General features: G+C 45.4%; 1 protein-coding gene across 7 annotated transcripts in view; it reads right to left on the bottom strand.

Annotated features, from left to right (window-relative positions):
* CTNNA2 (catenin alpha 2) overlaps window positions 1-25,990 on the bottom strand; it is a 510,292-nt gene that overhangs the window by 17,764 nt on the left and 466,538 nt on the right. For 2 of the 7 annotated variants that reach the window (XM_044429090.1, XM_044429088.1), the window contains 4 exons: window positions 20,259-20,440; window positions 17,069-17,174; window positions 13,594-13,728; window positions 1,379-1,522 (listed from right to left, as the gene is read on the bottom strand). In XM_044429090.1, coding sequence (XP_044285025.1) covers window positions 1,379-1,522; window positions 13,594-13,728; window positions 17,069-17,174; window positions 20,259-20,440 — 567 coding nt within the window. Of the gene's footprint in view, window positions 1-1,378; window positions 1,523-4,521; window positions 4,570-5,215; window positions 5,221-13,171; window positions 13,173-13,593; window positions 13,729-17,068; window positions 17,175-20,258; window positions 20,441-25,990 lie in introns of all 7 variants that reach the window. The other 5 variants (XM_044429091.1, XM_044429094.1, XM_044429092.1 and 2 more) reach the window with 4 other exon arrangements.

Here is a 25,990-nt window from a genome sequence, read left to right as displayed (position 1 = left end):
CCCATCGGTGCGGGTGTTCAAGGACAGGCTGGACGTGCACATGGTGGGCATGTCATGAGCGGAGCCGGCTGGAGCCGGGGTCAGACTAGATGGCCCGGGAGACCCCTTCTGACTCGCGCTGTTTCTCAGTTTCTATTTCCAGAGCATGTGGTGATGGGAGAGCGAGGGGGAAGCAATTCATCCCTGATGCTTTGCTACTATGGATCTAACCAGGTGTTTAAGACAAAGAATCATAGAATACTAGAGCTGACACAGTGGCCCTTAGGAGTCTAACATGCTTAACAAGGATGCTAGGAACGGCTGTATAGCCTCAAAAGTCTCCCAACATTTTGCCACGGCAGGGGACCTTAAGGGCAACTTGCCAACAAGTTAGAGATGAAGAACTCCAGTGTTACCCAAGATCTTTTCCAAGTCTTAGCAAAGCATCTCTCTAAAATCCTCAGATTCATTAGCTTAGGCAGCATTCTGGAAAATCTGTGCTAAATATTCATTTTCCACAATCTTCAGGGACTACGCTGTTTGGCTCACTGGCCAGAGCAGGGGAGTGGAACCTCTCCTGGACTGAAAGGCCAAGGCACTTTCAGAGATTCCAGGGGTGGGTGAGGCTAAAGGAAGAAGGAGTGATCGTGAAGGAAACAGGCAGGGCAGCTACTCCAGATCCAAAAGGATCTGGACAGACTATGGAAGTGGACCAGGGAAAACAGGATGGCGTTCAATGTGGATAAGTGCAAGGTCTTGCACTTGGGGCATAGGAATGGGTGTCATAAGTACAGTTTAGGGGACAAGTGGCTGGAGAGCAGCACTTGTGAAAGGGATCTTGGGGTGCTGGTTGACTGCAAGCTAAACATAGGTCAGCAGTGTGATGCGGTGGTTAAGAGGGTGAATGCCACCCTTGGTTGCATAGCCAGAAGTGTGTCTTCTGGCCTAGAGGTAGCTTGTGATGAAGCTGGTGGCAAGCCACAAAAATTCTCTCCTGGAGGTATCACCTCCCCAATGCCCCCATTTCCCATTTCTTCTTTGCTGGATTCTGTGTTCATTTGTGTAAATCACTGAAATACATATAAATGAATAATTCCACCAGTGACTGGCCATGCATTTTTATTTCTTATTTTTGCAAGCTGTGCACAGAATTCCCAGGCTCTCCTATAGAAAGACAAAATGTGGAGCTTTGTTTTTCCATAGCCGAGTATGGGAACAGCTTTTGGATCAGGGCCACCCTGCTTGGAAGGCAGTAGCAAGCAGACGTAACCCTTCCTTCCTGTTGAGTACAGAAAGGGACTGACTAAATCACCCCCACCGAGCGGGAGAACATCCCGTGCATCGGAAGCTGCTTCAGCGTGTCAGGAAATGCGTAAAGATTAGAAAGAAGGTTACTCACCATGGAAGAGTCACCACCTCCGTTGGCAAGTGTAGCTCCCTCAGCACAGGTGGGTAGGTGGGTAGAAAGTGGACTAGCCCTGACCCCATCTATGACATCACACTCTACCTCATAAAAGGTAGTGAAAGTGCTCTGAACTCCAGTCTGATTTCCGAGAGATACAGAAAAGAGAGAGTGAGAGAGAGAGCAAGAGAAATATGGTGTCCTATTGCAGAGGGGAGCAGAAGGGGGACTGGGACAGGGATGGGGGAACATGTCCTGAAAGAGCTGGGCTCTGCCACGCAGTCTGGTTCATCACCAACGGTCTGCTATTCCTGTCTCTTGCTCCCTTCGCACAGGTAATCTACCTTGCCAGGCATGTAGCCTACACATCTTGAGGTGCGAAAGAGACACCCTGCAACTCCTGGCTGGCTGGGGCATGCTGAGAGCTGTAGGACATTCTTCTGCCTAGGCATACACAGGACTGAACTCCAAGGCTGATAGAGATGGCGAGGAGTTCGGTTCAGTTCAGTGCTCATACGGACTTCACCAAAACTCACTGTGCTCCAAACAGAGGGCCAAAAGGACTTGAGCTTAAGGGAAAATATGACAGTTGGAGAAAGCTAACCTGACCAGGTCCCATTTTGAGGCCCAGGGCTTTGAGCACTTAGCTCGTAAGAGCCTGTGACTAAATCCTTGGTATTCGACTACGTTAGGGCTGGCTCAGCTTTGCCGCTTTGTTTTTTTTCCCTGTCTTTAACAACCGTGTGGCAAGAAGGTATGTCATCGCAACCAGTGTGGTGTAGAGGGGAGAGTGTTGGATCGGGGACCTGGGAGACCTGGGTTGTAGCCCCACGCAGCCCGGAAGTTCAGTGGGTGACTTTGGGACACGGTTTTTGTGAGGATAAAATGGAAGGGAGGAAGACTATGAAAGCTGCCTTGGTTCCTCACAAGAGGAAAAAGGATGGGATATAAATTTAATGAAATGATCATGACCCTGGCATGCTGGGGATATCTCTGCCTATCACATTGACTGGGTACTGTATGGTCAGAATTTCAGTTCAGTTCCTTTTGATAAGAAATCACCAAAAATCTGTATACTGGGGAGAGAAAGAACCTGTATTCTTTTTAAAAAATATATATGCCTGCCCACCCCTTGAGATCAGCGGGAGAGGCCCTTCTCTGGGAACCCTCCAGGAAGGAAATTAGGAGGGTGAGTACCCGGAGGAGGGCTTTCTCTGCGGTGGCGCCCCATCTATGGAATGCGCTCCCCAGAGAGGTCCGTCTGGTGCCGTCGTTATTTGTTTTTCGGCGCCAGGAGAAGACCTTTTTATTCAAACTTTATTTTAATCGTTAATATTATTTATTTATTTTATACTTTGGCCAGGGCGACTTAATTTATATTGTTTTATAGGATGTTATTTATTTATGTTTGTGAGCCGCCCCGAGGCTTCGGCGAATGGGGCGGCATAGACGTTCCCTAAATAAATAAAATAAAAAATTAGTGTGGAAGAAAGCAAAACTGGCTGGTTTTCCTGTCTCTGTGACACTGAAGGCAGGCTAGAGCTAAAGCACAGGGGTGTAGCTGCAAGACTCTATTCTACACCAGTTGCGGCACTGCAGTTGCAGGTCTCCGGATCCTGTGCTGAAAGTATTTTTCTAAATTGACTCTTACTGGCATTGTGTGGTCCTTCGCTTACACTCTGAGCTGTTTGTGTGTGGGGAGGGGGGTAAATTTGTGTGTACGACAGAATTGAATGGGATCTAAGAAAAGGGAGATGAGCACCCTCTAGGCTTCCAACATGTTTGAGGGTGCTCTGATTTAAAGAATGGGCATATCCATCTCCCCACGAATTGTGAGGTACGGAACATGGGGTCCAGGATGTTACAGAGGGGGCGTGAATGCTGTGAGACTGTGTCAAAGGAGCAAGGGGACAATTTCCACCAATTTTACAAAGCACAGTTGAAATATCAAGGAGATGCCAGCAAAATGATACCAATTTGATCACTCTTTTTAGTCTAGGAGTTAGATCCAGTGACACTTGCCTATACTGAAATGTGTCCCCCCCACATATGTATGTATGTATACACACACAGTACCTATGCGATGGAAGAGAAATTAGCAAACATTTTGTCTTTAATTTCATTTGCTAGACACAGAATACCTACATGAAGCAGGTTTCTCTAGATATTTGAATGGGGAGCATTTCTTATGTCATGGAGGGCATGTAAATTGGGCCAGGGCAACAGTCCACAAACGGTCATCCAATGCTAGCTGGGTACTCTATACTTTATCACTGGCAATACTGAGATGGTTCCAGAAATACTGGCTATAGGGAAACCCACATTCAAAGGAACTATTTTTACTGGGAAAGCTGTGTAGAATTAAGATGCATCTTTCTGTTGCTGGAATTACATGCCACACAATTTTGAATCACTCCTTAAGTCCCCCCTTTAGACCCTGTGGCCAGGTTTCCTCTGTCCCTTTTATTTTTGCCTCTTTCTTTTCTAAGGAGTTCTGTCTTTAGATTGTAGGTTTGCAGTGAGGCCTATTTTATTTCATTTTTAACATTTTTGTAAGAGCACCATTCAGTGGGGCTGCCGTACTCCCCCAAACCTGGAAAGGATCTGATGGAAGGAAAGAGGAACATCGGGGTTAGGGTGCCTTTGATGTCCCCCTTGCCCGGCTGTTTAAAGATTTTCCCCTCCTCTCAAGGAGAGACTCGAGGCACGATGGGGATTCCTCAGAGAAGAGCGATGCCCCATTCCTCCGCTCCCTGCCTCTCCAAGGCACCATCCCTGGGCTGGTTCCAAGGACAGTCTTCTGTTTCCAAGCTCAGCCCATGTGGAAAGAGCCAGGTGGTCTAGTGGTTAGAAGTGCAGGGCTCAGACTCTAGAGCCCCAGGTTCTAGTTCCCACCCAGCCCTGGACTCTCAGCCCAGGGTTGTTGTTGTGAGGATCAGATTGAGAGGAGGAGAATTATGTGAGCTGCCCTGAGTTCCTTGGAAGGAAGAAAGGCAGGAAAGAAAGCGAGGGGGGGGGGGGAGAGAGAGAGAGAGAGAGAGAGAGAGAGAGAGAGAGAGAGAGAGCGCGAGCGCAATCTTTCCAGCCTAAGGAAGAGGAGACTCTGTTGGCGAAATATAGGTATATGAGGGGAGCCATGCAGAGGTGGGTAGAGACCTGTTTTCCCCTGCAGTGAAGGGCAGGATGCACTCCAATGGAGCCAAGCTAAGGGAACCAAGATTCCATTTAGATGCCAGGAAGTACTTCCTGACAGTTAGGACCCCAAAGTTATGGAATGAGTTTCCACAGGAGGTGGTTGAAGCCCCATCATGAGGGTGTTCAAGGATAGGCTGGACATGCACATGGTAGGCATATCATGAGCGGAGCTGGCTGGAGCCAGGGGTCAGACTAGATGGCCTTGGAGGTCCCATCTGACTCACTCTGTATCTGGTATAGGAACACAGAGTTTCTAAACCATGCCAACTGCAGTTTGGAGGTAGCTAGGTTGGTCTCTCAGCCCAGAAGACATTTCCAAGGTCAGAGTTGGATCACCAACTTATCCTATGTCCTCTCCAGAGAATGTTGGGAATCCATAGGATTGTGCCCTAAAGCAACTGATTTATTATTAATAGTAATATTATTCCATGATTCACAGATGGGTTTGCATGTTCATCGTGACACAGCTATGTGCCAGCCGATTTTGCTTGGACACAGCCTTCTGTTCCATCGAAACTTTTGATTTAAGCCCCTCTCGGTATTCTCTTTAATTTGGCAAAGCTCTATCACTCCTGAGCCTTCCTTCCAACTGTGTCACTATTTTTCCTGCTTTTAGGATGGATGAGTCCCTGTCTTGGCCAGTTCTAAAAGGAGGAGTCATCGTCTATTACAGCAGAGTTCTAAGTGATAAAGGGGGTTAATGTTAATATCGTTTTCCTTTGGTTTTCCACTTCAGCATTTTAATTTCCATGGTTGAAATTTCCATGCTCAATGTTGCAATTTGCTCTGAAACAGAAGCATCTGGAAATAAGTCTTTTTCGTCTCTAGTGTCACCCTAGTATAAGCTAAAGGGGTCATTAAAATAAATGATAGTGGGAAAGCGAGGAGACACTCTTAGCACAAAAGCTTTTGCTGACCCTACTGGCGAGTTGGACTGGGATGGTTCACAAACATTCTGGGACTACTCCATATATTTCCCCTGTCCACTCAATTGACCCACTACTTGAAAAATCCCTCTTCGGGGCTTCTGTTTAGCTGTGAGTGCGCATTTATTTAGCTTTAAATTTTTAAATAAATAAATAAATAAAAGGTAAACATCTGACAAGTTGGTAAGGGACTCTTCCCTCTGCTTCTCCCTCTGCTCCAGTCAATGCAATATTTTGATGCCTGGTGTGGCCTTACAGAACTAGTTTGAAACACTAGCTATAGGATCCTTCCTAGACTATAGGGAAGAATGTGATTCTGCACCACACAAGGATGGGAGGAGATCTGAAGAGGCTTCAGCGCTGGTTAGCACTGATAAGGCCAAACCTGACAGGCTGCCATGGGTCCCTCAATGCTGGAAACATGATTTGTTAAGGCAGAAGATGGATTTGAAGCAGAATGAGAAGGCTGGAGGTTAGAATATAATGATTAAGTGACGAAGGGAGGGAGAGCTAGGCTGCCAGATAAAACATAAAATAGCTCCAATATTTGGAAGAAATGTATTTCAGAACACAGGGAATACTCCGCAGGATTATACTGATGAGTAATTGAATAGAAGCAAAGGGAGAGTTTTCTCAAATAGAAAGTAGATTTAGGAAAGAAACAGACATCCCTTCTACATGCAAGCAATTTCAACCTGAAAACTATTAAGGGAAATGGATGAAGATCTGTCATTTATAAGACTGTCGTCTCATTCATTTTTTGGCACCCTGAATCTGCATAATCCTTTCATCAGGTACAACTGTGCCTGAAATAACTGCTGCTGAGCAGTTCAAGAATGGATGGTGTGAACAGATGTTCTAGGTTCACCGATGTGCTCACTTGGAATAAAGAGTATCGAGTTAACTACTATTCTTGGAAAAATGGAAGGGAAGATATTTTGAAGTAGTAGCTGTTATAGGAACACCTCTGCTGGCAGGGCCTTCCAGTTAAGGGAAGCTAAAAAGCATCCTATTCAAAGGAAAGCAAGTGAAGTGATGCGGGCCATGAAAAGCATTCTTTCTATTAAAAGATCTTTGTGCCCTCCAGAAGTCCAACCACGGGTGATAAGCAGAGTGGAAATTCCTCTTTTTCACGAAGCCAAATTCTGGAGTTTTCAAATGGACAGCAAAATATCAAGGATAAGTGTCAGTATTGAAGCCGAAATGGTAGAAGGAGCTGCGCAAGACTGGGAACTGGAACCATCTCCCTTCCAAGTTCGATGTAATGTAAATAATGCAAGATTGCAATTTCCCATCTTTTCCCAGTGGCAAATCATCATATCAACCTATCACGCCAGATGGTAATTAGTTCCCTGTTTTAACAACATTCACCGTCATCTCGTGTGCAACAGTATCCCCAGGCTGTTTTCAGCAAGATTACCTTCACATCTGCCATAAATTGATAACACAAGGCCTCACCTAAGTGGCAAAGGGCTTGCTTTTATCTGCGGCTGTCCTGCATTCATTCTCCATCGCTCATTCACTCCATGGTAATTTTTGCAAATGTAACTACATTTGTGAGGTGGGGTTGTTCCATTCACAGAACGGGCAATGGAAGCGTTATTCCAGTTTCTCAACAGGGTTCTCCCTGTAATCCTGTCCAGGGGATGGAATCACAGGGAGAAACAAGCCCTGCCCTTCCTAAACTGATGTTAGCCTGCTGCTAAGCAATCTGCTACTTCTCCAGTCCCTTCGTTGTTTTCTCTCTTCCCATTAGAGCAATTAGGGGAACCACATGTCCCACTTGGCAGAGAACAGTCATATTGAGAAGACAGTTCTCAATTGAAGGGCTCTCTATTGAAGAACTACATCCAGATGACTTCATGATCATCTTTCCCAGTTGAGAAGAGAAGCATTGCATTCTGTTTACTTATGATAATATTAATACATTTGCCCCTGTACAAATTCATTATCATATGCACAATTTATGCAAATGTGTGCCCCTTTTGTCCTTTTTGATTAGGTCAAAAAGATTGTGCATCTTTGACAATATATACCTACCACCAATACAGAATCAATGCAATACAGCAGAAAGCTGATCTCTAGGTGTCTTGGACTTCACCGGCCACTATTCCGAATTGCTGGCCATGCTTGCAGGAACTCAAAAACATTTGGGGATCTGTCTCCTGTCCTTCCCTGCAATGCATCTCCCAGCTGGTAGCTTGACAATCACATCAGGCTCCATGAACTAGGGATCCACAGGCAACCCTTCCATGGATGGATTTGGGAAGCGTCAAAAGCTCAGTGCAAGGGCTTGCAAAGAGATGCCTCTTCCACATCCTCCTTTCGCAGGCCAGCAAAGGGAAAGCCAGTTTTCAAGGAGCAACCATCGCAAGTGCTAAAGAGGGACCACTGGCAAACTGAATTGCACCTTCACAAAACCAGCACACGCACACACACACAAGCAATTTTGTTTTGCCCTTAAGAACAAAGCACCATTTGTATTTCCTTAAAAGTCCCAGTGAAATTTAAAATATTCCAGTGCAACATGTTTTGACAACTGTATCCAAAAGGACATGATTGACACAGGTATCTCAGTTAAGTAAACATAATTACACCATTGTATGTGATCAATGAAACACAGACTTGGAGTACAATTGAAATATACCAAGTATCACTCCGAAAGAGAAGGTGGGAGTTTTGTTATCACTCATTAAACATGTTTAGGATAATGTGCCAACTGCATTTCTTAAAAGGATTGGTACATTTCTTTGAAATTAAAAACACATTGTTTCCCAAACTTGGCACACTTTCTTCAATATTAACTCCTAACTTTAATAGTATGATTAATTGGATCAGTCCCTCAGAGACCTCAAAACCAGCTGAACCAAACAGAGCCAAGCCAAGCCAAATGCCAATTTCTTCTATTTCTCTATTAAAATGGATGCATTATTTCCCCATTTCACCAATTTCTTGGGGGAATCTGATCCTCTTCAGCTAAAAGAGGATGTTCTTAGCAATTTATTCTTTGTCTCACAGCCTTCCCTGCCGTCTCCATACCCTGATGTGCCCACTGGCTACACTATCCAGAGTGAAGATGGGGCTTTAATGAGAAAGGACCTTTCCCACTGACCTTGTACAATGGGCAACCTTGAAGGCCCATGGGCAAATCCATACTGGGGTCAACAGGCATTTTGCCATTCCACGAGCTCAGACACTGCAGGAGATGTTCATCCACACCTGCTTTATAACGCCAAACCTTACAACCTAAACCTCAAGGTCCATAGAGAGCTACCAGAGATACAACATCTATAGATAGATGAAGTTCTACCTACCAGAGCTAGAACTTTCTCATAAGACTGAGGATCCATTGCAGCACCACCCCAAATAATAAGTAGGGCTCACCCAGTCAAGCCATATGTCTCCGAGAGCTCACAATGCTTTTCCGTGTGCTTTCCTACTCCTTCTATGCCTTCCTAGAGCAAGACCAACTTGTAGACACCCAACTCTTTCACTCCAGTATCACATTAAGGATCTGTCATCTCTAACCACCCCAAGCTTGCTCACATAATGCCAAATTAGGTCTGTGTTAGCAGCGTATGAGGAATCCAGGTTGGGACGGGGGGGAATCCATAGGATTGCCGCAGCTTGGCTCCCCACATAATGGCATGCTTTGCCCTCGAGCACCTTGCAAAAGGTGGTCGCATGGGTGTCAAGCAGGAAGCTAGTCCAAGTGAGGTTGGCTTGTGAGAACCCTGCTCATGTGTCCACTGTATAAGTGGACTTCTGCTTTTGCATGCCTGACTTGCAAGCGTTGTGCATTTTGCACAATGAAGGGCTCTGCCGGTGTCCCCAAGCGTTCCCAGACTCGATCTTGGCTTGGCTCACTTTCTGGCCAGGACTGAGCATAGAGAAAAAAGTCTTAGGTGCACATGAGAGACAGATTCCAGCCTGATCTTCACAGCCCTGGTCTGCAAGTTTACTGAAGTCATCAGAGCTTCCTTCAAACCAAAGCCAAAACTGAAACCCCACAGCTGGCAGGTCCTATCTTAGAAGAGGCAAAGCAGGGAATGACTTTTCGAAGGAAGAATTTGCTGCAATATGTACATGCATTGCCTAAAAGCAAAAGAATCAGCACTTTTCTTCTGAACACTAAATTTCTGAACATAAAATTTTTCTTCTGAACTTTTCTTCTGAACACTAAATTTCTGAACATAAAAATGCATGCAGACCTTAAACAAGAAAAACCCATACTGTCCATTTATTAAGGTTTCCTGAACTGGGTGGCATCACTGTGACCATTTCTCAGAAGTTAATTTGGACATAAATTGAGGTGGGGGAGTGAGGTTGAGTCTTTGCTGATGGCCCCCTTCTGAGCATCATTTGCCTTCATGACCCTCCTCACTGTTAGCTGGAAAAAGGTACTTTGCCATCGGCACTGTGCCCCCTAGAAACAGGCCGCGGTCCCATGGGGGACCATATGGCCCATGCCGGGAACCACTGTGCTGGTCAGCCTTCAAGGTGTTCAGGTGTCCATCTAGGCAGAGCCTAGACGCAACCACACACACATTTATGGGCAGGCCCCGACATGTGCAACCAGGGGTTCTCGTGTTCTAGGGGATTGCATCGCACACAGGCCAACATTTGAGTGCTTGGGTGGGTATGCAGGCAATCCTTTTGAACATGGGGATGTCGAAGACAGGACAGACCCCAGTCCCCCCCCCCCAATATGTTCTATCTCTAGCAAAGAGCATGTATGGACGTGGCCTCAATTACAAGTGCCTTCCCTGCAAAAGCCCCCTGAAGCTTTCACTGGTTTGAACCATTACAACTTCCCGATCTGCATATCAATGCAAGTTTTGCTTATATTATTTTCTGTTTAATGAGAAGAAACATTCCAGGAGAGGTTAGATTCCCATCTCACCCGTAGCGCATCCTTAACGAAGATCCTAAAGGATAAAAAGAGATGCCAGAAAAATATATGGCTTTGCACCAGACACCAAAAGCATTTCTATCGTTTTCTAGCCTCAAAGACATTGCAAATAGCAAGTAACTTGGAGATCGGTTCAGCGCAAACATCACTGGGTGACAATGCATGCACATTATCTTCTTTGGAGATCAAATACCTGTAAGGTGGGGGCATCCTACCTGAACCCAAGGTGGGCCACAAATGTCAGAACATAAATTGGCTTTTCTGGCCATCTGTCCTCTTGGGGAGGCAATAAACAGCATACTGTATGCCCTGTGTTGGAGCAATGATGTATATATAGACATATATTCCATTTAATGCAAATAAAAGGTGGTTTATTTGCAACTGGCTATCCAAGAGAGAATGAAGAACAAGATGGAAGCAGGAAGTGGGCAGGGCGGTTACAGATGGAGTGAAATTGGAATCCAGACCTCTGGATAGTCTTGGCGCATACAGTACCCCATATATATATATATATATATATATATATATATATATATATATATATATATTATATATATACACACATATGTATGAAACAATATTCCCCAAAAGACAAAAAGCAGGCAAATCCGCTTGCACAAATTTCACATGGGAAAGAAAGGTCACACCAGGGATCGCTCTGGCTTTTGGCTTCCAACACACATCGCTAACGGCAGTGCCCAAAGTAATTATCCACAAGGACGGCACTCGCATTAATTGGGATTATGGCTGAATGAGGAAAGAAAATGATAAAGACAGTGGTGATGGAAGTTCGAAGCAACAGATGCTCAAGACTGCCAAACTGGGAATGAAGAAGTTAAGCAGTTTGGCTGCTTCAATTTCACAGCGTGCGATGGGATGCCAACAACAACGAATGCAAGCCGTTGGAGCTGCAGCCTGGCACCAGCTTCTGTGGGCGATAACAAGAGCAAAGACAGCAACGAAAAGAAAAGCACAGCAGCCAAGCCGATGCACGTGCTGATTGGAGAAACTGGTAAGAGGCGGGTGGATGTGATAACAATTAATGAGGATGAGAGGCAGCTCCCAGGAGGCGAGCAAGTTCAAGGAGAAAGATCGAAGCCTGTTACGTGAGAGAGAAAGAGAAGGAAGGTGGGATGCACCCACAACGGTAGGAACATCAAGACCTTAAAATTGCAGCACTCGGCGTGTGTGTCTAGAGACAGCGTCTGCGTGGAGGAGAGGTAGGAAAGCACCGTTTCTGCAGCCACGACTGCCGTTGTGAGGTTTCCACCACAACTAGCTCTAAATAACAAGCTAGCCGAAAAATTAAGATATTCTTTATTCTGACTTGCAAACCCAGCTATTAGGATATCGGGGCCAATTGCTTGTTCTTGGGATGGTGTGAATGGAAACGTGCACATCTGTGGGACCAGTGTCAGTGAGAACCAACCCCCCGGGTGTCGGGCTTTGCCTCCATGGCATTGCCATGCTTGTTTTGGTGCTTTACTGTTACCCCCAGGAACCATTCATATATACGGGAGAAAGAAAGAAGGAGCACTCAATGGCCTGCTGAGATGGGGCTAAATCCATGTCCTGCTCTTGGTGACGCCACTAATCGACCTTCATCCTGTCCTCAGTAGCTCAACCCTAAGGTGAAGTATGACAAAATAATGGGAATGGGAATTATGTTATGGGGAAATGCTGACAAATGGATAGCGTGCATCCTATTGCTTGGAGTGGCTCATGCTTTCAAAGCTGCATCATTTGGATAGTGTAGCAGCCATATGGGAATGCTCCTCGGAAAAGTGCTTCTCACATAGCTCAAAGGATCACACAGTTGTGGCTTTTATAGAGGTTGGGCTGTTGGGAACTGCTCCAGAAAGATTACACCAGCCTTCTCCAACTTGGTACCCTCAGATATGTTGGACCATAGCAGCCATTAGCCCCAGCCTGCACAGTCAAGGATAACAGGAGTTGTAGTCCAGACATTTGGAGGGCCCCAAGTTGCTGAAGGTTGCCTTGATGTAAATTCTGTATCTTGGCAACAAACTACTTTTGGAAGCAAACAAATGCATCTTCAAGGAGCATGCCTGGTGAAATTTCCAAAGTTGTTTTTTAATGTAACTGTGATTAAGGGTAGGTGTGTGCTTGGTGCCATACTCACTGGGCCAGTGTGAAGGCCATTGCCCTCTTTACCTCTGCAAGAAATGGGCCCTTCACAAGGAGCAGTTTAGAGGAGGAGAATTACTGGGCTGCACAAAAGGAAGCCATGCACCTCTGATCCTGGTTCAGCATGGCTGACATTCAGTCTAGAAGGGCCCTAAGACAGGACATGCAAGTCCTCTAGTCTCAGCCGCACCATGCAGCCCAAGAGAGGGCTTGGGGTGTCCCCTGTGCTTTTAGAGAGGTGTAAGGCACTCTGCTTCTGATAAGGCTGGATTAATTGTACAGGACTCTTGTCACGTGGCACCCTGAAGCCAGGTATGGACCAGGACCAGGAAGTCTTCAGCCAATGCTCTGCAATCGCTATTGGGGTCTTATTCGTTTAAACTGGTGCGTCTCCCTGTCTTTTTAATGTCTAAGTTTAACTTTTGCTGACCACCCAGGGAGCCTTGGCTGTTGGGTGGCATAAAATGATAAATAAACAAAAAAGGAAATAAAAATGGAAGTGGCTTCATAAGGAGCTCAGCTGCCCGTCCATCCAGCCAGCCATCCAGCCAAACTCCTGAGTTAATAAGGGTGGACTGGCTGGGGCTTCCAAGAGTTGGGCAAAATCACCCTGTTCTACAAGGGACCGCTGAGGGGTTATAGGTAAAGGGATAACCAGCAGAATCATGAGGTCAACCAATTGCAAAACTAAGTGAGCAGCTTTGGGGGATGGAGAGACAGCTTTCATTGGGTCTTTACTGGAAGTCACACTGATCCTTGGTCAGTTAAGACACTGGCATTCTTTGATCCTCTCTTGATTCCCAAATCATATTTCTTGGCATTCAAAGACATTAAGGAGGGCCCCTGCTAATGACTGCCAGATGGTCAGGGCATTAAGGCCGAGAATAACAGTGGCGATGTATCTTTCCAAGGGCAAGAACCTTGCATGTGACTAGCTGCATAGGTTGCATCTTCAGAATAGAGCCACCCCAAGCCATTTATTGATCTAATCAGCAGTACAGTTACACAGCAAAATGCAGGAGCTGGCTTACCCCTGAGACAATAAGTTCTCCTCCCAAGTTCTGGACTTCTGCCTTCACCTTGCTACAGATATTAAGCTGGTGGCAGTACAGTGCAATACGCTGAAGGTACGCTAACAGGTCCTGCTTGCAGGCTGAATCAGGGCACTGTGAATAAAAAGGAGAGATCAGACACACACTTTGAGTTCATTGCTTTGTCTTGCTTACCCCTCATTTAACATCCAAGGAAGGATGAGCAGGTTGTGGGAACCACCTTGGAAGCACTTGTTTCGCTGGATCCTTTGGCTACTAACGTCACAAAGGTCTGTTCTTTCTCACAGCCCAAGAATGTGAGGATTCAAGTACAAAAGGCTCAGCAGATAAAAAAGACTTCCACCAGCACTGTTTGTCACTTACCTGATGAGCTGTAAAACAGACAGAGTCATTTCTTCATCCATTTCCTTGGGACATGGCTCAGTTTCCACTAAACATCGGGTTCTACTGATGCATAATGCCCGTTCTTTATGGCACAAGAAGGACCACATTGGAGGGAGAGGCTTTCCGGCTCGTAAACCATTAATAAGGATGAAATGGAGCCGTTTGGTCACATTGCGACCGGCAAAGAACAATTTTACTCCACTAGTGGAACACCACCTGTGGCAGTCTTCTGACACATCACACGGATCAAAGAGGCGGAGGGAAAATCTAATTTGGTCAAGCTCGGTCAGTGCTGGGAAGGTTTTCTAATAATGGCAGCAACTTGAGCTGTGATTTATGTGACTGCTGCAAAGGGGAGGGCCAGGCCAACAACCACTGCATAAGCAGAAAAGGGGAAGCACCTCTGTAACCAACAGCGTCATAAGAACAACGTGCAGCGTTACCATGAATACTTCTGCCGCAAGGATCCTGCTTCCATTAAATCAGTAACAGGAAGTCTGGCTAGCAAGCCCCATTCCCAAAAGTAGTGGAGGGTTTTTGCGGGGAGGGGGTTGACTCAGCCCCCAAAAAACTGTCAGCCAACTAAGTTGGGGTATTAAAAAAATAAATGATTACACTCAAAATCATTTAAATATCAGTTAATCTGTCTTCCAAACCCTGTTCTAGAATCCTAGCAACCTCAGGCATTGCTTGTTCACCAAATCACATTCTGCACCAAACTATCTTCTCTGCCGGTGAGCTACAGCCCTTCCCTTAGAGGTGCCCTGTTCTTGGCTGCAGCTCTAGGCTAGAATTCCAAAGATGAGGAAAGGTTTGGGGAGCCCTGGAGAATCCTGGAACTTGGCAGGAAGGAGAAGCAGAGATCAGGTGCAAATAAAGCCCTGGAAGGGATGTGAATATACAGGCTGTTGCCCTAACAATTACTGTGCTTACTTTGCTTTCTCCTAAATCAATAAAGCCAATCCTCTGACAATTCTCTGGGGTAGTTAAGTCTAATTTCTTTTACTAGGTACATGAGAATACCATGAAAGCGCTCTCTCTCTCTCTCTCTCTCTCTCTCTCTCTCTCTCTCTCTCTCTCTCTCTCTCTCACTGACCAACAGTTGTCACATCTTTTAAGTGTTAATCCCAAAGTGGCATTTCCCCATTTATTGGCCATTTAACACAGTCATATTTATTTGGCTCGGGGGAGGAGGGTTGTGTCTGAAAGAAACTTTAAAAGAAATTCCCTGGAGAGCTGACAAAGAGTTTCAGCAGAAGTACTTTGTGGCAAATTAAAATGTATAATCTCCCTCTCCTTAGAATAGTAATTAAAAATGCAATGGTCCATAAAAAGTTTACATTACATGGCGGACTCAAAACTTCCATAAAATCCCAAACTTCCATGTCTGAGACTCTAAAGAAGTGCAAATAAGTTTTGCTGATTAAAATAAATAAATACAATTGTGCTTCTGGTAGCCCATAATATTTGTGAGTAGTGACAGGTAAGCATCGCATGGATGGAGTTGAAATTGGCTCAAATTTTCTGCACTTGGTCAGCTTTGTCTTGGGTAAGTTCGGTTAACCCCCAGCAAAGCCCGTTGAAATTTCCCAATATTCGGGCACCTGGGAGCTCCCCAAAAGCATTTCCTTGATGCCTCCTCACTTTTAGGGGAGCTTGGTGTCCCACTTTACAGGGGCAGTCTTGCAAATGAAGAGCTGTCTGAGGAAAGCCCTTCACACAAAGGGATGATCTGCCTAAGTCCAGCTTGCCAATTAAAAGCCCCGCAAAGGAAGTGCTGCCAGGTCTGGAACTGCCCATCAGCAGCACCTGGACAGCCACCTGAGTAGGCATCCAGGTCACCTGTCCAGCTTCCCTTGTATTAGTGGCAGCCAGTGACTTCTTACAACAGCAAGACTCCTCCGTAGGACCTCTCCATGGTGCTGAACTCAGTCCTTAAATAGGCTCAGCCTATAAACTCAGGGATAGTTTCTGTAAAGTTCAAAATCAAAGCCCTGATGGGGAAGGAGCCCTGCTGCCATTGGGGTCACTGGCCTCCATGCCCATCAGAGCAGATGTTCGCTATCTCCATTGACATCGTAAGTGATACTTTAAATGGCTCCCTTTCCATATAAGCGAGGTAGGTGTTGTGCAAACGAGTGACACCCTTTTGTCCTTCCCCTTTTGCGGGATGCATGCCCTCTTCTTTTGTGGCTGCCCCAAGCCACTGTGATGGCACAGATTGCCCTGAAAGGGGGAAGCAGTGGCACCGAGAGCTGGTACGGAGGGCTCGCACCAGTGGTAGAGACTGCCTCTTTGAGAATTGTTGTGTTGTTGAACACAACCCCACATATCCTTTTCTTGCAAGGAGCTCAAGCTTGCTGGTAAGGTCAGTCTCCTCTCTGTTCTATCCTCCTATCAACAATAACGATCTTGCGAGGTAGGTTAAGTTGAGAGTTTGGGACTGGCCCAAAGTCACCCACTGAGCTTCTTGCCCAAATAGGGAGCAGAACCCAGATCTCCCAGCACCCTAACCACTGTGCCACACTGGTTCTGTGGTTAACCAAGAAGCATTGGCGATGTTATTGGGTGCTTTACAGGGAGACTTGAAAGATCCGAGTTTCCACTGCTGCAGAAACCCTCTCAGTCTTTTCTTCACAACAATATGCTTTGAAAACTAGGAGGACCAATGGTTAAGGGAGCCTCAACTGGGGATGGTTTGGGCTAATTTGATGTCTTTAAACTGGGTGATGCTCACTGTTGAAGGCCCCATAAATATATGTGAATAATAGATTTTCGCAAAAGAAAAGAAAAAAAGGTGGATCTCTCTCTTTGAGTAGTTCAGTGGCAAATCCCATTCATTCTGTTACTGAAAATAACTGGAAGACAAGTGCAACCACATGTTGCCTACCTTTTCTCTACATGAAGGATACAACCTCAGATGTATGACAGGAGCCTGTGTTCCTCAGCCTGGTCCATTGCAATGGCCGTGCCGACTGGCAATTATGGGGCGGCACCAGGCTGGGCTGCAAGGACTTCTGGGAATTGGCTCTGCTGGTCATATCCCTTTCAAGAGTCTGTATACAATTACCTGATCAGCCACGGCACGGGCTAATTTGTCCATTCTTGAACCAGCTTCTGCAATCTTCTTAGCAGCATTAATGACATCGGACGTATTTTTTAACGGTCCCTTCCCCCTGGAAAGCACAAGGTAATTAAGGTGCCGTCTAATAAAATCATAGGAATAAAACATTTCAGGGCAGCATCGCATGCATGCTTGGATGGAAGAAGTCCTATCACTCTCTGCTGGACGTCTTTCGTTCTAAAGAAGGGCAGCTCCCTTCTACTCTGAGCTGAGTTTTCCCTTTTCTCCTTTAAGAGCTAGAGCACGACTGCTTTCCCAACAAGAATCAACGTCACCATTAATAACTTATTATTGCATAGTTAACAATTTGGAGGAAGGAAGGTGGAAAAAAGGCCTTTTGGATTTTCACATATGCTCCGAAATGCTTTGCCAGCACTTTTCTTTGATTTTGCCTCCAAGCTCATGAACCTCATTTAATAGAATGTGCATTTTTAAGTGCTCATTAAGTGCCCATCTCTGCTGGAATGCGAAACTTTTTTTCCCAAGCACACCCTGTAGTTATTCCCCAAGTGGTGCTTACTGAAAAAGCTGCCAGATCAAATGTAAAAATAGGCAAACAGGGTTCAGAGGGGGGCAGAAGAAGCAGGAAGTAAGGTTGGCTGTCCCATCACCTATGTAGATATTCAAGACTATGATATGGGAGAAGTCTTGTATTTCCAGCTCCATTTTTTGAGATTACTTTTCAAACCACATCATAATTCCCAGAAGACTGTTATCAGCCAGGTAAAACAATGGCCCACACCCCTTGGGAGCTCATTTAAGTGATAATTGCTATTACAATGTTTACGGAAGGGGCTCTTCAGTAATGATCATGTGGAATTGGAAGTTAAGGCCAATCCCGTGCATGTTTAGCCAGAGCAGGTCCTACATTTCCCAGAATTCCCCAGCCAGCATGGTTGGCTGGAGCTTTCTGGTTGTTAGAGGACTCAAAATGTCTAACCATGCATAAATTGCATAACTAGCACCTTTGACTAGCAGGAAAAGCTTTTCTTTCATGGTCAGGCTATGCTATGCCATTTTCCCCCGACCCTGCCATTTTCCGTGCCAGAAAAACAAGAGAGTTCATTCCCAAGAGTGCTCACTTTCTCACACCTTTAGCAAGGTTACTGAGCATGTTGTCTGTGCTTTAAGGGAGACTACCTGAATTTTATTTACACATCCAGCTAAAAGAAAGATCTGTTTTTATCCAACATGATTGGGCTGTATCTGGGAAATGTACCACTTCATTTTGCAGCTTGCAGCTCGCGTGACTCTTCATCCAAACACAAAGCTATGATGTCTGGAAGAAGAGCTGTAGAGTAGGGCTGAAACTGTGGGGAAGCAGTCCTGCCTGGATTCTGCTAGCAAGTTTGGGACAGGTGGCACAACCCAGAAGAAGCCTTCTGGTCTTGATTGTACTCACACACAGTCTTCCCCACAGCACTATCCAGCTGCCCCTGCCTCAGTGCCCCGAATGGCACACTGGGGCTGGTAACTCCTTCATAGACAGGGGAGGCCTCATGCTTTCCTTGCCTGATTTTCCCCAAAGCAGCCTTCCTGGATCTGATTCCTTCCAGGTGTGTTGGACTGCAGTTCCCTTGCCTTCCAGCCAGCATGGTCAACTGCTGGGCTGGCTGAGAATAATGGAAATTGTAATACAATGTGTTTAGAGGGCACCGGGTTGTGGAAAACTTGCATATCCAGTATATTTTAGTACATTTCTTTCCTGCCTTCTTCCCATTATGAAACAGTGCATAGGGTTCCCTTGTGGTCCTCCACCAAGATCTGAAGAGCTTCAGCAAGATGGCTGTGTCATGTGCTGCCAGACCATACTAGAGTGGCATTGACAATGGCTTTTTTCTGATGGGGCTCAAAGCATTTGAAGGTGGGAAGCAGAGCCCTTTCTGAGCAAGTGACTCACCTGGATTCTGCTTGTACCAATATACACAGCACACCAAGTGGGGAAAAGCTTACCTGCTGGACCAGGTCAGGAGAGCAAGTGCTGGCAGCTCCTTCCAGGATGGGAAAGCTGTGAGTCCTCTCCTACCTCTCCTAAATCGCATTCCATCATCTCCTCCCTGAAATGCCCTTCCAGGTTTATTCTAAGCATTGTTTTCAACTGCACAAGAATCTGGCTACCCTCATTCCCAAAGCACCTCCCAATTCTGGTGAGCCCCTCCCAAAATCTCACTATTAAAAACAATAGAAAGACCATAGAATCATAGAATACTAGAGTTGGAAGGGGCCAATGTGTTGCAGGAAACCACATTATACCATCCCACTCAGATGGCTGTTCAGTTTCTTTTTGAATGTCTCTAGTGTGGGAGAGCCCACCACCTCTCCAAGCAGCTGGTACCACTGTCATACTGATCTGCCAGGAAACTTTTCCTGATGTTGTTGTTGTTGTTAGTCGCGAAGTCACATCCGACCCATCGCGACCCCATGGACAACATTCCTCCAGGCCTTCCTGTCCTCCACCAGCCCCCGGAGTCCACTCAAGCTCACACCAACTGCTTCAGTGACTCCATCCAGCCACCTCATCCTCTGCCCTCCCCTTCTTCTTTTGCCATCTATTGTTCCCAGAATTAGGCTCTTCTCCAGGGAGTCCTTCCTTCTGATTATTCCGTGTGCTGCACTCTGGCATCACCAAAAAGAGATCTCGACCTTCCGCTTTGTGACAGCCTTTGAGGCACTTATACAGGGATCTCATGTCCTCCCTCAGTCTTCTCTTCTCAAGGCTGAAAATGCCCAGTTCTCTCAGTCTTTCCTCACAGGGCAGTGTTTGCAAACCCTGGATCATTTTTGTTATTTTGTTACTATTCACAGAATAATAGAGTTCGGCATCACAAGATGAATGAGTTGAAGGGATCCAGTAAGGTCATCAAGTCCAGCTCACTCCTCCTAAGCCACTGGTTCCATTGCTCATATTCCCAACCATTGCAACATTCGTTTCCCCAACCACCCTCAACCTTCTCTTCTCCACTGCATGGTTTTTCTTACACCTGCACAAAACACGTCTAGCTGTACATGAGAATGAATCCTACCACCATCCCAGTATGTGGCCTGACTGTTTCAACCCAGAACCAGTTCTGCTGCTCCTACGGCCTCCTCATCCAGCAACCGCTGCCCTAGCAAGCGAAGCAGGACACATACGTACCTCGTGAAGTCTGTCATCTCCATCATGATCATGCACATTTGCTTGGCCAGGACTATGATATCATTGCCACTGTCATCCCACTTGGCCACTTCTGCATCCAGTTTGCTCTTTTCCTGGTGGAATATTTCCACTTGTTCTGCTATTTTAGCTTTCTCCTCCTGGGGAAGCTGAGCCATTATAGCCTGGATTAAAACAAACACATACAACACTTGCTTTTGTTTTCATTTTCAGATTAGCTCCTGTCAAGAGCAGGTGCTGCCAATGATCTTCCCACCACATCCACATGACTGGAAAAATAGTTCATAAGAGCTGAATCTTGCAAGGTGGAGAGCAGAGATTGTGAAAACATTTCTCCCTGCAATTCATAATATTTCAAGGATAAATCAACGGTTTCAGATATCCTGCAACTGATAAGTTTCACCTTCCGAGTTTGAGATATCAGGTGTACTAGAGAAATATCTAGATATAACTACAAGCACCAAAATTTCCATCAGTGTATTTCCATACAGAAAGAAATATGAATGGTCAGCTCTGCAGTATTAATATGTCCGTGTAGATACCCACAGAATCCAACTCACAGTGCTGGTTGTTCCATTTTCTCCTGAAAGCTTTCTTTAATCCTGCAATGCAACTGTGGTTGGAGGCCTTCAGCCTGAGCAAACAATCAGCAGAGAAGTGGAGATGCAGGATCAGATCTTCCCTTGATGGCCACTTATCAGCTCAGAAATTACTTCTCCATACAACTATGGTTAAACTATGGAACTTATACCAGAGGATGTAGCGATAGCAATGAAAGGGTTAAACATCCCCACCATGTGCCCTTCACAGGCTGAGGCCAACCCACAAAGGTGATCAGAACTCCTAGGGTGAGGGGGAACACGCACTGCCCATCACAGCTGGCTCTGCTCTGATGGGAATGCAACTTCAAAGCATCTTCAGAAGTTTCTCAATACAGATGGGGTTTTCCTTAGAGAATTCTTTCAGTAATTGTTTTAGCAATTATACAGTTCTAGGATACCATGTCTGGGATTGATCTTGTGAACAGCCGAGAGGAGTATGTCAGACCTCCAGAGGAGAATGGGCCAAAAAGGAAAGTTCATGTGTTGCCTTAGAAGAAGCTGGCTGGGTGGGTGATGAAGAGGGGTATCTTACTGGAGCAAATTTAGTGTGCGGACTCCTTGAGGTGCAATACCCAATTTCCACTGAGACCAAGTAAACCACAGGCAGTTCTTCATTACTCATCTTTACTCCTGAAGAAGGACCAGCCAAATTGAAGGTATGGCATAAGCTTGAGCAGTGGTTCCACAGTGCAAGTCAAGAAGAAATTAAGATGGCAAGAAACCAAGAACCGGCAGACATGTTTGGGAAGACAGATCTGGGTGCCCTGAAGATCTTTGAACTATCAAGGAAAACCTGTTGTCTCGGCAAATACTATTGGCCTGGTATTAAATGACTCTTACACCATATACTACATTTATACTACAAGAAGTGTCAAAAAAGACCCCATCACCGAGCAAGTTCAAGGCTGTGACTCCTGTGGAGTGGATCCACCTCAGATTTAGTCTTATTTTTCTTCTTCTGTCTCCAGCTTTCCCTATCAGGATTATCTTCTCCAGTGAGTCTTGCCTTTTCATGATATGTCCAGAGTATGATAGCCTCAGTTTTGTTATTTTTCCTTCAAGGGAAAGTTCAGGTTTGATTTGAATTTGGAATAAATTCTAGTTTACTTCAACATTTTCATGAAACCGGCAACAAAGTTGGAACAAGGAATAGAAAAATTACAGTAATTACTTGTGATGATCAAACTGGCACTTCCAACAATGATTTCTAGGCTGTGATACTCTTTGGCTCCGGGGTTCCGCCAAGCCGTGTGGCACATTTAATGGGGTGTGACACATATTTAAGTATCATTATATTTTTCTTGTTTATGTCACTTCCAATCAGCTGCACCCTCCCTGTACATACTCTTAAAATGCTCTTGGCGTTTAAAAAATTCATAATTGACCTTTTCCAAAACCGGAATTAAAAAAAGGTTATCAAGAAACAGGAGATCAGAAAAATGGGGAAATGTGCAAGTTAATCAAATTAGAATTCAATGCCTGTGTTTTAATTAGGTCTTATCAATGTAGCTCAGCAGTCTGAAATGTTAATGTGGAAAAAAGCTTCCTTACCTCCATATACACAAAGGCAAGTAAAGTGATTTCTCTTTCCTTCACATCTAAAAGAAAATCCCTGGCCCATTTTATGCATCTAACGCTCATCTGTACTTCCAAGAATGCATGTATTAATCTGTGCATATATGTTACTGATATATAGTCTTATTCACATCATGGTTATAACACCCTAACCTTGACCCAATGCATTTTTAAAAGAGGCCTGCATATTCAAATGTATTTATTTTTAACCGAGGATGGATTTGTGGTCATTAAAATGCTAACAGCTTCTGAGAAGTGGTGCAAGGGTCTCTTCCATTCCCCAACATTGCATTGGCAACGAAATTTTGTGGCCAGATACTGATACTAAGTCCAGTCTTGTCTGGCTCTAGGGGGCAGTGCTCATCTCCATTTCCTAGCCGAGGGAGCCAGCATTTGTCCGCAGACAGTCTCCGTGGTCATGTGGCCAGCATGACTAGACACCGAGGTGCACGGAACCCACTGAAGTGGCATCTTTTCCTCTACTTGCATTTGCAGGCTTTCGAACTGCAAGGCTGGCAGGAGCTGGGACGGAGCAACGGGAACTCACCCTGTTGTGCAGATTCGAACCGGTGACCTTTCGATCTACCAGCCCAGCAGCACAGCGGTTCAAACCACTGCGCCACTTGTGACTAAGCAGCAGGAGACAATTTGGCTACAGAAAATTGCAAAATGGATGCAAATATTCTTCATGCATACACATTTCAATATTCGGCTTTTCTTGGCACAAACATGGCGGGTGGGTGCTGGCAGTGGCTCCAGGGACACTACTGCATGCACCAAACCCTTGACTGGCAGTTGGAGATCAAGATGGACTACTCTAAGTAGCCTTAATGCTCTTATCAGGGGATATGCCATTCCAGTTGGTAATGGCATGTGGGAAAAAAAGGAAGAAGGAAAGCTCTGCGTGAGAAAAGGCTTTGCTGAAATTGTTGACGGACTCAGGGCTGGGAATAAGTGCCATTTCCAAGCAGTTTGTCATTCATAGAGTCATAGCATAGTAGGGTTGGAAGGGGCCGAGGGATGTGAGCAAAATGAGAGAGGAGGGAGCTACGCAGATGCAAGCAAGCTTGATTCTCAGTGGCTGAGGGCATTGGCCTGATGAAGCTTGGAGGAAAGCGTAGCCCGATCTTATATGTATTGCTAGGGTGTTTCTGATGGCCCAGCATGCATTGCAATAACACATATAGGAGGTGCTGGGGGGTGCTTGTCCATTCCCATGGAGAGATACTCTGGCCAGGCCACAGGTCCCCGTCATCTGAAGAAGCTCTGCACATATACGCCAGTACACATGGGGATTCCCTTCTTATACCCCAGGAAGTTTGGGAGGTAGCTGCTAGTCCTGTTAGGAGCAGTGCTAGCCTGCCCAGGGGGCATGGCTCCTCTGAAGCCTCCAAGATCCACCTCCAAAGGAAGCTTGGATGGTAAAGAGGAAGAGGGTCTTCTGTGTGGTGGCTTCCTGATGTGACAAATTAACTCTGTCATATTTTCAGCACCAGGTTAAAATTGCCCTCTTCACCCAGGCATTTGATGGAATTTAAGGACATTTATGTGGTATTTATGTCAGCTCTTTTGAGCAGGTCTAGTTTAGACTAAAATGGTTTTAGTTGTTCACTTTTTAAAAATGTTGTGCGTTCAGAAAAAAAAATGTTTTTATTGTATTTGTAGTCTGTGATTTAATGAATTGTTGTGACTTGCTTAGAGAACGTCAGCTGCTGCGTAGTATAGAAACGAAATCATCTTTGACATTTTGATCCACCTAATGACAACCACTGCAGCTACAAGATTTTAATGACATGTTGGGTCTATTCGGTATCCACTTCTACTTAGTGTACCAGTCAAACCCTGAATTAGTTGTTCCAATGTGCTATGAGCTGGACAATTTGGAATGAAAAATAGGAAATAGAATGATTACCAAAGCCCTGAGGATTTCCTGAACTGGGGCAGAAGCCTAGCATTAGACACACCATTTTTGTGTGAACCTCCACAAGTTACTGTTTCCTAATTCCATTCCCTATGTGTGAAATAGAATTCAGACAGTAACTTGTCTGAGTCTACACAGTTGTATGGAGTCTTTGGCCGATCAGTACAGCCATGACCTGAGGTAGGCTGCATGGAAGGCCCTCAGTCCTGCCATGAAGGCATGTTTTGTAGGAGGCATTTGGGGGTTTGACCAAGGATAGCCTTCCATCTTCTATGGGCTGACCTGCCCATATCCTGACTAAATCTAGAACCATGAGAAGGAAAACCTGGTCCTTGAAGCTGCTCATCCACTTCACTTGGATGGCAGAGTGAGCATGGCTCAGAGCTCTTGAACTATCCTTATCGAAATTATAACAATTGCCTCTATATTTGATCAGTACGTATAACTTCACAAATAAAAAGGACCTCTTTTGGGGGGTGCATTTCCTCTTTTTGGCCAACTCATAAGGCCCCATGTATTTCCTCCCAAAACAATAAGCTTGGTCATCATAAGCAAGAGTACTTCCGGTTCCATATATCCTTATTTCGGGAGAGTGCATTTCCACAATTTTTGGCCTAGAATTCCATTGGCTTCTTATCTCAGCCGTTGCAGACTACTTAGCAAAAGGTAAACCATTAATCCAAGGCTGGTAATACCCTGCAGGTACCACAAGCTCCACTTTCCCAGCATCCTCTGACTGCTGGGGTCACTCATCAGCCTAATTGGCAGTCTCCTTGCACAAGTCAAGGTCACCCATGACAGCATCTTCAGTTTATCATGAAACAATTATCCTACGAAAGTTGCCCTGATTCAGTAACAATTACTTTCAGTTGCAATTAGATTTGCAGAGACGATGCAGCACTTTAAAACCATTCACCAAGACAAATTAGCACACTGGAAGCCCTGACTAATGGAGAACCTCGTGGAGTACAGCACACAGTATATGCCTTCAGTGGGTCTTTTAAATAATTATTTCCTGCACACCCAGTGCGCACAGCTGCGGCACATTCCAAACAAACCTGGCATTCTATTGCAACGTTGCCTAAGCTGGGAGTTGGTGCAATTTCAGGGCAGTTTCAACTGTTACTCTTCTCTTCCATCGACCGCATTCTAAGTCAGAAAAAAACTCATGTGTCTCCGTGGCGCTGGACAATATGTGCATTTTGCTCAATGTGCAAATGCTGTCCGTAAACAAGAACATTGGGAACAACTGCAACTTTCCAGCACTGGAAATGGTGTTGAATACTGATGAACTACTGCTGTTTCCCCACCCCGCTTCTCATAAAAATAAGATGTTGAAATGAACAAAGAAGAGCCCAGGAAGCACAGCCAAGGAGTGTCGGAATGGAGGGCAAGTGAGCTCTCTTTTCCACCCTGCATGACAATTCAGTAATCAAAGCAGCTTCTTCAAACTTCTCTGAACAACAAAATTCATTGACTCCCTTGCTCAATCAAAAGTACCAATGAAACTGTAAATAAAAACTCTGGGCACCTCTAGGAAATGGCATAGCAGCTTCCTGTTGGGAATGTTACTTCATGGTCCATTAACAGGGTGACCAAGTGTCCTTTAGAGAGGG

This window comes from Varanus komodoensis, unplaced genomic scaffold (genome assembly GCF_004798865.1).
Source record: "Varanus komodoensis strain SLA01 unplaced genomic scaffold, ASM479886v1 scaffold2, whole genome shotgun sequence".
In the NCBI taxonomy this organism is placed as follows: domain Eukaryota; kingdom Metazoa; phylum Chordata; class Lepidosauria; order Squamata; family Varanidae; genus Varanus; species Varanus komodoensis.
This window is presented reverse-complemented; position numbering and strand designations above follow the sequence as displayed.